Source organism: Coregonus clupeaformis, unplaced genomic scaffold (assembly GCF_020615455.1).
Source record: "Coregonus clupeaformis isolate EN_2021a unplaced genomic scaffold, ASM2061545v1 scaf0075, whole genome shotgun sequence".
NCBI classification, from domain to species: domain Eukaryota; kingdom Metazoa; phylum Chordata; class Actinopteri; order Salmoniformes; family Salmonidae; genus Coregonus; species Coregonus clupeaformis.
The window spans coordinates 321,117-334,990 of record NW_025533530.1 but is presented as its reverse complement, the minus strand read 5'-3'; the positions used below and the strand labels follow the sequence as shown (position 1 = coordinate 334,990).

The 13,874-nt window shown below is 53.5% G+C and overlaps 1 protein-coding gene across 1 annotated transcript in view; it reads left to right on the top strand.

The window, feature by feature from the left end:
* Window positions 1-13,874, top strand: part of fam117bb (family with sequence similarity 117 member Bb) — a 136,974-nt gene that overhangs the window by 44,266 nt on the left and 78,834 nt on the right. Inside the window, exon 2 of the mRNA XM_041868811.2 lies at window positions 23-174. Coding sequence (XP_041724745.1) covers window positions 23-174 — 152 coding nt within the window. The remainder of the gene's footprint in view (window positions 1-22; window positions 175-13,874) is intronic.

Here is a 13,874-nt window from a genome sequence, read left to right as displayed (position 1 = left end):
CTCCCTCCTGTCCTCCCTACAGAGAGACCCAGACCTCCTCCCCTAGCCGGTAGCAGTATCCTCCGCACCTCCTCCCTGGATCTTCTCCTGACTGGACCCTATCTGACCGGTCACTGGCCTCGGGAAACCAGCCACGCCCCATGTCAACCCTGCACGAGGGACAAAGCCACTCAGGTATGTCCTAGCCTCGGTTTCCAGTCTTTCACATTCACATTACTCGGAAAGCATACTGGATACAGCTGAGAGTTAGCAAAACATTTTCTGGGGAAGGTATTTCACAGACAGTCATATCTAGGTCGTTTTATGTCATATTTCAGAAACAATTAGGTATTTCCCTGTCCTGTCCTGTCCTGTCCCAACCTCACACCCTGTCCTGTCCTGTCCTGTCCCAACCTCACACCCTGTCCTGTCCTGTCCCCTCCCAACCTCACACCCTGTCCTGTCCCAACCTCACACCCTGTCCTGTCCTGTCCTGTCCCAACCTCACACCCTGTCCTGTCCTGTCCTGTCCCAACCTCACACCCTGTCCTGTCCTGTCCTGTCCCAACCTCACACCCTGTCCTGTCCTGTCCTGTCCCAACCTCACACCCTGTCCTGTCCTGTCCCCTCCCAACCTCACACCCTGTCCTGTCCTGTCCCAACCTCACACCCTGTCCTGTCCTGTCCTGTCCCAACCTCACACCCTGTCCTGTCCTGTCCTGTCCCAACCTCACACCCTGTCCTGTCCTGTCCCCTCCCAACCTCACACCCTGTCCTGTCCCAACCTCACACCCTGTCCTGTCCTGTCCCCTCCCAACCTCACACCCTGTCCTGTCCCAACCTCACACCCTGTCCTGTCCTGTCCCCTCCCAACCTCACACCCTGTCCTGTCCCAAACTCACACCCTGTCCTGTCCTGTCCTGTCCCAACCTTGTCCTGTCCTGTCCCCTCCCAACCTCACACCCTGTCCTGTCCCAACCTCACACCCTGTCCTGTCCTGTCCTGTCCCAACCTTGTCCTGTCCTGTCCTGTCCTGTCCCCTCCCAACCTCACACCCTGTCCTGTCCCAACCTCACACCCTGTCCTGTCCTGTCCTGTCCCAACCTCACACCCTGTCCTGTCCCAACCTCACACCCTGTCCTGTCCCAACCTCACACCCTGTCCTGTCCCAACCTCACACCCTGTCCTGTCCCAACCTCACACCCTGTCTTGTCCCAACCTCACACCCTGTCCTGTCCCAACCTCACACCCTGTCCTGTCCTGTCCCCTCCCAACCTCACACCCTGTCCTGTCCCAACCTCACACCCTGTCCTGTCCCAACCTCACACCCTGTCCTGTCCCAACCTCACACCCTGTCCTGTCCTGTCCCTCAACCTCACACCCCTGTCCTGTCCCAACCTCACACCCTGTCCTGTCCCAACCTCACCCTGTCCTGTCCCAACCTCACACCCTGTCCTGTCCCAACCTCACACTGTCCTGTCCCAACCTCACACCCTGTCCTGTCCCAACCTCACACCCTGTCTTGTCCCAACCTCACACCCTGTCCTGTCCCAACCTCACACCCTGTCCTGTCCTGTCCCCTCCCAAACTCACACCCTGTCCTGTCCCAACCTCACACCCTGTCCTGTCCTGTCCTGTCCCCTCCCAACCTCACACCCTGTCCTGTCCCAAACTCACACCCTGTCCTGTCCCAACCTCACACCCTGTCCTGTCCTGTCCTGTCCCAACCTTGTCCTGTCCTGTCCTGTCCTGTCCCCTCCCAACCTCACACCCTGTCCTGTCCCAACCTCACACCCTGTCCTGTCCTGTCCTGTCCCAACCTCACACCCTGTCCTGTCCCAACCTCACACCCTGTCCTGTCCTGTCCTGTCCCAACCTCACACCCTGTCCTGTCCCAACCTCACACCCTGTCCTGTCCTGTCCCCTCCCAACCTCACACCCTGTCCTGTCCTGTCCCAACCTCACACCCTGTCTTGTCCCAACCTCACACCCTGTCCTGTCCTGTCCCAACCTCACACCCTGTCCTGTCCTGTCCCCTCCCAACCTCACACCCTGTCCTGTCCTGTCCCAACCTTGTCCTGTCCTGTCCCCTTCCAACCTCACACCCTGTCCCCTCCCAACCTCACACCCTGTCCTGTCCCCTCCCAACCTCACACCCTGTCCTGTCCTGTCCCAACCTCACACCCTGTCTTGTCCCAACCTCACACCCTGTCCTGTCCTGTCCCAACCTCACACCCTGTCCTGTCCTGTCCTGTCCCAACCTCACACCCTGTCCTGTCCTGTCCCCTCCCAACCTCACACCCTGTCCTGTCCTGTCCCCTCCCAACCTCACACCCTGTCCTGTCCTGTCCCCTCCCAACCTCACACCCTGTCCTGTCCTGTCCCAACCTCACACCCTGTCCTGTCCTGTCCCCTCCCAACCTCACACCCTGTCCTGTCCTGTCCCAACCTCACACCCTGTCCTGTCCTGCTCTACACCCCCACACTTTCCATTGCCTAGCCTGCCCCACTTCCCTACACCCCCACACAACAACTTTCACTACCCTTGATTGATTGTGGCCGCTGTACAAAGAAGTGGAATATGGCATGCACACGCTTGTCTCTCGCCCCAGTTATTATGAAGGAGAAACAGCTGCATGCTACGCTGTCTGTCTTTTACAGGTCAAAACAAAGTGGTGTGTATTTACACTGGAAAATGTGTTTACTGTCATTACATCATAACAAAGGCATTTGGGTTATGTGATAAACAAGGCCGTTATTGGGTCCCACATTTTGTTTTTATAGTCATGTAAGTTTTCGTCATATTTCAGTGTTTAGTGCCGTGTTGTTAAAATTGTCTGTGGAGTCCAATTGCTCAATTCTCTTGTGGGGGTATTTCTCCAGTGAGAATGTGTTCCACTTAAAGTTTCACGTTTTTATTAGTAATATGTACAGATACACACGGTATACAGCGTCCAACGAAATGCTTGCAGGTTCCTTCTGGACAACAACAACAACAATAAGAAATATTACAATATAAGAATAGGAACACAAAGTAAATGGATCAGTAGAACAGAATATATTTTTTAGCATCAGTAAAATACCTGAAGGTACAATTTATAGTCCAATATTTACAAGTGTTTGTAGCGGGTGATTTGGACGGAGTCAAGCGCAGGAGGGTATTTCACAGAATATACGGTTTATTCAGGAACACAGTGGTACGCAGCAATGTGTAAAACACTCCACACCGCACTGGAGACAACAAGGGACACGGGTGAATATCCCGGCGATACAAAATACAAAGTAGCTCCACTGAGCTAGAGTCACCTCCATAATAACTAATCACACACAAAGACAAGGGGGGCAGAGGGAACACTTATACAGGTACTGATGAGGGGATATGAACCAGGTGTGTGTAATAAACAAGACAAAACAAATGGAATGATGAGATGAGGAGCGGCAGTGATTAGATATAGACGGCACGTACTGCAGCCCAGCTGGGCACTGAGGTGGAGATGGCTCTGTGCGTAACGCCCGCTCTATGTCCGCGTCCACCGCCCACACTACCGGTGCCACAATGCAGGAGGCCGGGAGTATGGGGGTGTTGTCTCTGGGCCTCTCCTCTGTGTCGTACAGCCGTGACAGTGCGTCTGCCTTCAGGTTCTTAGTACCTGGTATGTATGACAACGTGAAATCAAACCGGGTGAAGAACAAGGCCCACCTGGCCTGGCGAGGGTTCAGCCTCCTCGCTGCCCAGATGTACTCCAGGTTACAGTGGTCAGTCCAGACGAGGAAAGGGTGTTTCGCCCCCCTCGAGCCAGTGCCTCCACGCGGATGGGCCAGTACCGGGGCTGAGGTGAACAGACCCCTCAGGTTACTGAAAGCCCTGTCAGCCTCAGCAGACCAGCGGAGCCGGGACGGCCCACCCTTCAACAGAGAGGTGATGGGAGCTGCGACCTTGCCAAAGCCCCGGATAAACCTCCGATAGTAATTGGCAAACCCAATAAAGCGCTGCACCTCCTTTACCGTGGTTGGAGTCGGCCAATTACGCACGGCTGAAATGTGGTCGCCCTCCATCTCCACAGCTGAGGTGGTGATGTGGTATCCGAGGAAGGAGACAGATTGTTGGAAGAACAGACACTTTTCTACCTTGGCATACAGGTCATGCTCCAACAGTCGGCCCAGCACTCTGCGAACCAGGGACACATGGTCCGCGGGCGTAGCGGAATACACCAGAATGTCATCGATGTAGACCACCACACCACGACCAAGCATGTCCTGAAACACCTCGTTCACAAAGGACTGGAAGACTGATGGAGCATTCTTCAACCCGTACTAGCATCACCAGGTATTCGTAATGCCCCGTGGTTGTTCTGAATACTGTCTTCCACTCGTCCCCCTCTCGGATACGCACCAGGTTGTACGCACTCCTGAGATCTAATTTCGTGAAGAAGCGCGCTCCATGCATTGATTCGATAACAGAGGAGATGAGGGGTAGAGGGTAACTATCAGAGGTGGGACAAAGTCATTGTTATGCAAGTCACAAGTAAGTCTCAAGTCTTTGCCCTCGAGTCCCGAGTCAAGTCGAGTCAAAGATGAGGCAAGTCCCAAGTCGAGTCAAAAGTCAAAGCCATCAAGTCTCAAGTCGAGTCCAAAGTCCTACATTTTAGTTTCGAGTCATTTCAAGTCCTCTTAGCAAGCCTTTGCAAGTCATTACAAGTCCTCGTAGCAAGTCTTCTCGAGTCATAAGGCGCATGTCCAAGTCAAGTCACGAGTCATTGATGTTAAAGTCCAAGTCGAGTTGCAAGTCTTTGTACATTTTGTCGAGTCGAGTCTGAAGTCATCAAATTCATGACTCGAGTCTGACTCGAGTCCAAGTCACATGACTCGAGTCCACACCTCTGGTAACTATAGCAAATGGTAGTTTGAATAAGCGCCCGGTAATCAATGCAAGGACCCCGTCTTTCTTCATCATGAAAAAGAAACTCGAGGAGGCGGGCGAAGTGGAGGGACGTTTGAACCCCTGGCGCAGGGACTCGGAGACGTTTATGTCTCCATCGCCTCCGTTTCAGCCTGCGACAGGGGATAGACATGTCTCCATCGCCTCCGTTTCAGCCTGCGACAGGGGATAGACATGTCTCCATCGCCTCCGTTTCAGCCTGCGACAGGGGATAGACATGTCTCCATCGCCTCCGTTTCAGCCTGCGACAGGGGATAGACATGTCTCCATCGCCTCCGTTTCAGCCTGCGACAGGGGATAGACATGTCTCCATCGCCTCCGTTTCAGCCTGCGACAGGGGATAGACATGTCTCCATCGCCTCCCGTTTCAGCCTGCGACAGGGGATAGACATGTCTCCATCGCCTCCGTTTCAGCCTGCGACAGGGGATAGACATGTCTCCATCGCCTCCGTTTCAGCCTGCGACAGGGGATAGACATGTCTCCATCGCCTCCGTTTCAGCCTGCGACAGGGGATAGACATGTCTCCATCGCCTCCGTTTCAGCCTGCGACAGGGGATAGACATGACTCCATCGCCTCCGTTTCAGCCTGCGACAGGGGATAGACATGACCCCTGGGAGGCACAGCGTCTAACCGGAGGTTTATCGCGCAATCCCCCGTCCGATGAGGTGGTAACTTGGTCACCTGCGTTTTGGAAAACGAGTGCGCCAAGTCGAGGTATTCGTGGGGGAAGGCGCACGGTGGATGTAGTGTCTGGACTTTCCACCGTGGTTGCACCAACGGAAACAGCTAGACACTTACCCTGACACTCTCGCGACCACCCCGTGAGAACCCTCTGCGGCCATGAAAAGGTGGGGTCGTGTAGTGCGAGCCAGGGAAGACCCAACACAACAGGGAAATCAGGGGACTCAATAACATAAAAGGTGATTTGCTGCCTATGAGTCTCCTGCATAATCATTGTGACTGGTGCTGTAACCTCCCTAACTAACCCTGACCCTAATGGTCAACTGTCAAGTGCTTTGATGGGCAATGGAATGGGTAGGGGAACCAATGTGATACATAGACTGTTAGCTAAAGACCTGTCCATGAATTTTCCAGCTGCGCCTGAATCAACCAGCGCATTACACTGAGGAACTACCGTGTAATCAGGGAAGTTGACGTCTATGGTGCAGTGTGCAGTAGAGGGCTCTGAACGAGTGTGGGTTTGGGCTACCTGGGGTGAAGCGAGAGTGCCCTGCCTGCCGCCTCCAGACCCAGAAGAACTCTGACGACAGCGTGCAGCAGTGTCCTCTCTTGCCACCAGACTGACACTGGAGCTGTAGTCCTTAATTCTCGGAACGTAATCCGGGTTGCAGGGGGGTGAAACGGCCCCGTCCAGGACGTCCTCTAGAAGCCAGCAGGTTGTCCAACCGGATGGCCATGTCCACCAGCTGGTTGAAAGTCAACGTGGTGTCCCGGCAGGCTAGCTCCCTTCGGACGTCCTCTCGGAGGCTGCACCGGAAGCAGTCGATGAGGGCCCGCTCGTTCCACCCGGACCCAGAGTCAGTGTACTGGAGTGGGTCCAGTGGGTAGAGAGTCAATGTACTGGAGTGGGTAAAGAGTCGGTGTACTGGAGTGAGTCCAGTGGGTAAAGAGTCAGTGTACTAGAGTGGGTTCAGTGGGTAAAGAGTCAGTGTACTGGAGTGGGTTCAGTGGGTAAAGAGTCAGTGTACTGGAGTGGGTTCAGTGGGTAAAGAGTCAGTGTACTGGAGTGAGTCCAGTGGGTAAAGAGTCAATGTACTGGAGTGGGTCCAGAGGGTAAAGAGTCAGTGTACTGGAGTGGGTCCAGTGGGTAGAGAGTCAATGTACTGGAGTGGGTAAAGAGTCAGTGTACTGGAGTGGGTCCAGTGGGTAAAGAGTAAGTGTACAGGAGTGGGTCCAGTGGGTAAAGAGTCAGTGTACTGGAGTGGGTCCAGTGGGTAAAGAGTCAGTGTACTGGAGTGGGTCCAGTGGGTAAAGAGTCAATGTACTGGAGTGGGTCCAGTGGGTAAAGAGTCAATGTACTGGAGTGGGTCCAGTGGGTAAAGAGTCAGTGTACTGGAGTGGGTCCAGTGGGTAGAGAGTCAATGTACTGGAGTGGGTAAAGAGTCAGTGTACTGGAGTGGGTCCAGTGGGTAAAGAGTCAGTGGACTGGAGTGGGTCCAGTGGGTAAAGAGTCAGTGTACTGGAATGGGTCCAGTGGGTAAAGAGTCAGTGTACTGGAGTGGGTCCAGTGGGTAAAGAGTCAGTGTACTGGAGTGGGTCCAGTGGGTAAAGAGTCAGTGTACTGGAGTGGGTCCAGTGGGTAAAGAGTCAGTGTACTGGAGTGGGTCCAGTGGGTAAAGAGTCAGTGTACTGGAGTGGGTCCAGTGGGTAAAGAGTCAATGTACTGGAGTGGGTAAAGAGTCAGTGTACTGGAGTGGGTCCAGTGGGTAAAGAGTCAGTGTACTGGAGTGGGTCCAGTGGGTAAAGAGTCAATGTACTGGAGTGGGTAAAGAGTCAGTGTACTGGAGTGGGTCCAGTGGGTAAAGAGTCAGTGTACTGGAGTGGGTCCAGTGGGTAAAGAGTCAGTGTACTGGAGTGGGTCCAGTGGGTAAAGAGTCAGTGTACTGGAGTGGGTCCAGTGGGTAAAGAGTCAGTGTACTGGAGTGGGTCCAGTGGGTAAAGAGTCAGTGTACTGGAGTGGGTCCAGTGGGTAAAGAGTCAGTGTACTGGAGTGGGTCCAGTGGGTAAAGAGTCAGTGTACTGGAGTGGGTCCAGTGGGTAAAGAGTCAGTGTACTGGAGTGGGTCCAGTGGGTAAAGAGTCAGTGTACTGGAGTGGGTCCAGTGGGTAAAGAGTCAGTTTACTGGAGTGGGTCCAGTGGGTAAAGAGTCAGTGTACTGGAGTGGGTCCAGTGGGTAAAGAGTCAATGTACTGGAGTGGGTCCAGTGGGTAAAGAGTCAGTGTACTGGAGTGGGTCCAGTGGGTAAAGAGTCAGTGTACTGGAATGGGTCCAGTGGGTAAAGAGTCAGTGTACTGGAGTGGGCCCAGTGGTTAAAGAGTCAGTGTACTGGAGTGGGTCCAGTGGGTAGAGAGTCAGTGTACTGGAGTGGGTCCAGTGGGTAAAGAGTCAGTGTACTGGAATTGGTCCAGTGGGTAAAGAGTCAGTGTACTGGAGTGGGTCCAGTGGTTAAAGAGTCAGTGTACTGGAGTGGGTCCAGTGGGTAGAGAGTCAGTGTACTGGAGTGGGTCCAGTGGGTAGAGAGTCAGTGTACTGGAGTGGGTCCAGTGGGTAAAGAGTCAGTGTACTGGAGTGGGTCCAGTGGGTAAAGAGTCAGTGTACTGGAGTGGGTCCAGTGGGTAAAGAGTCAGTGTACTGGAGTGGGTCCAGTGGGTAAAGAGTCAGTGTACTGGAGTGGGTCCAGTGGGTAAAGAGTCAGTGTACTGGAGTGGGTCCAGTGGGTAAATAGTCAATGTACTGGAGTGGGTCCAGTGGGTAAAGAGTCAGTGTACTGGAGTGGGTCCAGTGGGTAAAGAGTCAGTGTACTGGAATGGGTCCAGTGGGTAAAGAGTCAGTGTACTGGAGTGGGTCCAGTGGTTAAAGAGTCAGTGTACTGGAGTGGGTCCAGTGGGTAGAGAGTCAGTGTACTGGAGTGGGTCCAGTGGGTAAAGAGTCAGTGTACTGGAATGGGTCCAGTGGGTAAAGAGTCAGTGTACTGGAGTGGGTCCAGTGGTTAAAGAGTCAGTGTACTGGAGTGGGTCCAGTGGGTAGAGAGTCAGTGTACTGGAGTGGGTCCAGTGGGTAAAGAGTCAATGTACTGGAGTGGGTCCAGTGGGTAAAGAGTCAGTGTACTGGAGTGGGTCCAGTGGGTAAAGAGTCAGTGTACTAGAGTGGGTCCAGTGGGTAAAGAGTCAGTGTACTGGAGTGGGTCCAGTGGGTAAAGAGTCAGTGTACTGGAGTGGGTCCAGTGGGTAGAGAGTCAGTGTACTGGAGTGGGTCCAGTGGGTAAAGAGTCAGTGTACTAGAGTGGGTCCAGTGGGTAAAGAGTCAGTGTACTGGAGTGGGTCCAGTGGGTAAAGAGTCAGTGAGAGAGATTAGATAAGATAGAGCAGAAGTCAACATGGGCTGCATCCCAAATGGCATTTGGAACGTACCTATGTATACCAGATTCAGAGAAGAGAAGAGAACTGAAGGGCATGCTGCCTGGCCTCCTGTAGCTCAGTTAGTAGAGCATGGCGTTTGCAATGCCAGGGTTGTGGGTTTGATTCCCACGGGGGGCCAGTATGAAAAATGTATGCACTCACTAACTGTAAGTCGCTCTGGATAAGAGCGTCTGCTAAATGACGTAAATGTAAAAATGGCTGTTGCTGTCAGGAGGAGCTGCATGTCTCGAGGGCCTGCTGCCTGGCTGTTGTTGCAGTCTTCCCGTCCATGTGTGAGATTTCCTCTGTAGGCCGGGTGTCCACCCAAACGTCAACCCACCTAACAGTCCTTCTGTCTCACACACACACCCACCCACACACACACACAATTAGAGCAAAGAGTACATGCAGGAACCCAGAGGAACAGAATGTGGAATTTGGATGACATTTACGGAGTTCCAACTCTCAGTAACACCTTGCCAAAATAACCAGATCCTGAATCATCCGGCACAACGCTTTACGTTACCATGGAGCTGAAGCTCACACCTAGTGACCAAACAACAAAACAGAACACAGTGGCCTACAGGGAGAACTGTGCAGTGTATGCTTTATCAATGTAAGAATTCATCTAGGGAGAGAGGAACAACACCATTTCTTTATTAGCTTTATAACCTTCTACTTTCAGGATTTAGTTCAGGATTTTTTGTCAATGAGGCCCTTTTATCTACTTCCCCAGAGTCAGGTGAACTCGTGGATACCGATTTTATGTCTCTGCGTGCAGTTTGAAGGACGTTGCTAAACTAGCGCGAGCACAATTGTGACTAGAAGTCATTCCGCTAACGCTAGTTAGCATTGGCTTGTGAACAGACCTCTTAACTTCCCTCATACTGGACGCGGAGACATAAACATGGTGTCCACGAGTTCATCTGACTCTGGGGGAAGTAGATAAAAGGGCCTCATTGACAAAAGTCCTGAATTATCCCTTTAACATTTTATGGCATAGTTAGTAATGTTGTCACGGTACCAACATTTTACTACCGATACGTTACCAGGCCAAGTATCACGACACCGAGTAGTATCGCGATACCACGGGTGAAAAACATGAGAGGGGCTTAGCATCCTCCTGTTAGCGCCGTCCCCCCTACGCTTGGTCCCATTCTAGAAACGTTATGTGCAAGGGCTACGTAAAAACCTGTTCACTGATATTCACACTTCTACTCAATACAACACATATTGAATTAACTTCACACTGTTCACTGATATTCACACTTCTACTCAATACAACACATATTGAATTAACTTCACACTGTTCACTGTATAATATAATACTGCATAATGATCTGCATGTCATTGTGTCAGTCAGGGGAAAACACTGGATAATGATCTGCATGTCATTGTGTCAGTCAGGGGAAAACACTGCATGATGATCTGCATGTCATTGTGTCAGTCAGGGGAAAACACTGCATGATGATCTGCATGTCATTGTGTCAGTCAGGGGAAAACACTGGATAATGATCTGCATGTCATTGTGTCAGTCAGGGGAAACCACTGGATAATGATCTGCATGTCATTGTGTCAGTCAGGGGAAACCAATGCATGAAACCTTTACTTTTCAATTAACTCACACACTCTCTCTCCCTCCCTCCCTCTGCTACCCTGTTAGCCCAGTTCAGCCTGCTACCCTGTTAGCCCAGTTCAGCCTGCTACCCTGTTAGCCCAGTTCAGCCTGCTACCCTGCTAGCCCAGTTCAGCCTGCTACCCTGTTAGCCCAGTTCAGCCTGCTACCCTGTTAGCCCAGTTCAGCCTGCTACCCTGTTAGCCCAGTTCAGCCTGCTACCCTGTTAGCCCAGTTCAGCCTGCTACCCTGTTAGCCCAGTTCAGCCTGCTACCCTGTTAGCCCAGTTCAGCCTGCTACCCTGTTAGCCCAGTCAGATGTATTAGTCAGTGTGTGCAGAGATTCCATGCCTCAGTGTGAAGGGAGAGTCAGCTGGGTACATACTTAATCAGACTGTTCTATTGGTGTGTCCTACATAATCAGACTAATGAGTTGCTCAGTGTGTTAGAGATAATGAACACATTGTTGCTCAGTGTTAGAGATAATGAACACATTGTTGCTCAGTGTTAGAGATAATGAACACATTGTTGCTCAGTGTTAGAGATAATGAACACATTGTTGCTCAGTGTTAGAGATAATGAACACATTGTTGCTCAGTGTGTTAGAGATAATGAACACATTGTTGCTCAGTGTGTTAGAGATAATGAACACATTGTTGCTCAGTGTTAGAGATAATGAACACATTGTTGCTCAGTGTGTTAGAGATAATGAACACAGTGTTGCTCAGTGTGTTAAAGATAATGAACACATTGTTGCTCAGTGTTAGAGATAATGAACACATTGTTGCTAAGTGTGTTAGAGATAATGAACACAGTGTTGCTCAGTGTGTTAGAGATAATGAACACATTGTTGCTCAGTGTTAGAGATAATGAACACATTGTTGCTGTCACGATCGTCTGGGTAAATAGTGGACCAAGGCGCAGCGTGTGAAAGAAACATGACTTTATTTAATTAAAGTTTCTAAATACAAAACAAAACACGACTCGTGAAGTCCACGGTTACACTGACCGAATAAGGAACAAAAACCCACCACACCCAAAGGAAAACATACAGATTAAATATGGCTCCCAATCAGAGACAACCAGCCGACAGCTGACACTCGTTGCCTCTGATTGGGAGTCACACAGGCAAACATAGACATAGAACAACTTAGAATACCCAACATAGAAAATGAACACATAGAATGCACACACCCTGGCTCAACATAAAGAGTCCCAGAACCAGGGTGTGACAGTACCCCCCCCTAAAGGCGCGGACTGCGACCGCGCCTCAACTAAACGAAACAGGGGAGGGCTGGGCGGGCCTACCTCCTCGGTGGCGGTTCTGGCTCCGGCCTTGACCACCACCCTACAATACACCCCCCAATGCGCCCCTGATCCAGTCTGTCGACTCGCACCCCTGGCCTGGTGCGTGGAGGAGGAACGGGCCTTACCAGGCTGACGACGTGCACTCCTGGCCTGGTGCGTGGAGGAGGAATGGGCCTTACCAGGCTGACGACTCGCACCCCTGGCTTGGTGCGTGGAAGAGAGACGGGCCGGACCGGGCTTGCGACGCGCACCGTAGGTTTGGTGCGAGTGGCAGAAACAGGCCGGGTCGGGCTGGCGACGCGCACCGTAGACTTGGTGCGGGTGGCCGGAACAGGCCGGGTCGGGCTGGCGACGCGCACCGTAGACTTGGTGCGGGTGGCAGGAACAGGCCGGACCGGGCTGGCGACGCGCACCGTAGGTTTAGTGCGGGTGGCAGGAACAGGCCGGGTCGGGCTGGCGACGCGCACCGTAGACTTGGTGCGGGTGGCAGGAACAGGCCGGACCGGGCTGGCGACGCGCACCGTAGGTTTAGTGCGTGGAGCAGGGACAGGCCGGGCTGGGCTGTCGACGCACACCGTAGGCTTGGTGCGTGGAGCAGGGACAGGCCGGGCTGGGCTGTCGACGCACACCGTAGGCTTGGTGCGGGTGGCAGGAACAGGCCGGGTCGGGCTGGCGACGCGCACCGTAGACTTGGTGCGGGTGGCAGGAACAGGCCGGACCGGGCTGGCGACGCGCACCGTAGGTTTAGTGCGTGGAGCAGGGACAGGCCGGGCTGGGCTGTCGACGCATACCGTAGGCTTGGTGCGTGGAGCAGGGACAGGCCGGGCTGGGCTGTCGACGCACACCGTAGGCTTGGTGCGTGGAGCAGGGACAGGCCGGGCTGGGCTGTCGACGCGCACCGTAGACTTGGTGCGGGTGGCAGGAACAGGCCGGGTCGGGCTGGCGACGCGCACCGTAGACTTGGTGCGGGTGGCAGGAACAGGCCGGACCGGGCTGGCGACGCGCACCGTAGGTTTGGTGCGAGTGGCAGGAACAGGCCGGGTCGGGCTGGCGACGCGCACCGTAGACTTGGTGCGGGTGGCAGGAACAGGCCGGACCGGGCTGGCGACGCGCACCGTAGGTTTGGTGCGAGTGGCAGGAACAGGCCGGGTCGGGCTGGCGACGCGCACCGTAGACTTGGTGCGGGTGGCAGGAACAGGCCGGACCGGGCTGGCGACGCGCACCGTAGGTTTGGTGCGAGTGGCAGGAACAGGCCGGACCGGGCTGGCGACGCGCACCGTAGGTTTGGTGCGTGGAGCAGGGACAGGCCGGACTGGGCTGGCGACGCACATCGTAGGCTTGGTGCGTGGAGCAGGGACAGGCCGAACCGGGCTGTGGAGACGGATAGGAGGCCTGGAGTGAAGAGCGGCCACCACCCGTCCTGGCTGAATGCCTGCCCTCACACACTCTGTGTGAGGCATCCGCACAGGACGTACAGGGCGGTGTACCCCTGGCCTGGTGGCCTCCTGGATTCGCCCCATCTTTGCCTCCGTCAGCCCCGTCGTCCATGCCGTGTGCCCCCCCCTAAAAATTTCTTGGGGTTGCCTCTCGACCCTCCGACGCTGCTCCCACGTCCAGGTTGCCTGTTCCTGGACACGCTGCTTGGTCCTGGTATGGTGGGTTTTTCTGTCACGATCGTCTGGGTAAATAGTGGACCAAGGCGCAGCGTGTGAAAGAAACATGACTTTATTTAATTAAAGTTTCTAAATACAAAACAAAACACGACTCGTGAAGTCCACGGTTACACTGACCGAATAAGGAACAAAAACCCACCACACCCAAAGGAAAACATACAGATTAAATATGGCTCCCAATCAGAGACAACCAGCCGACAGCTGACACTCGTTGCCTCTG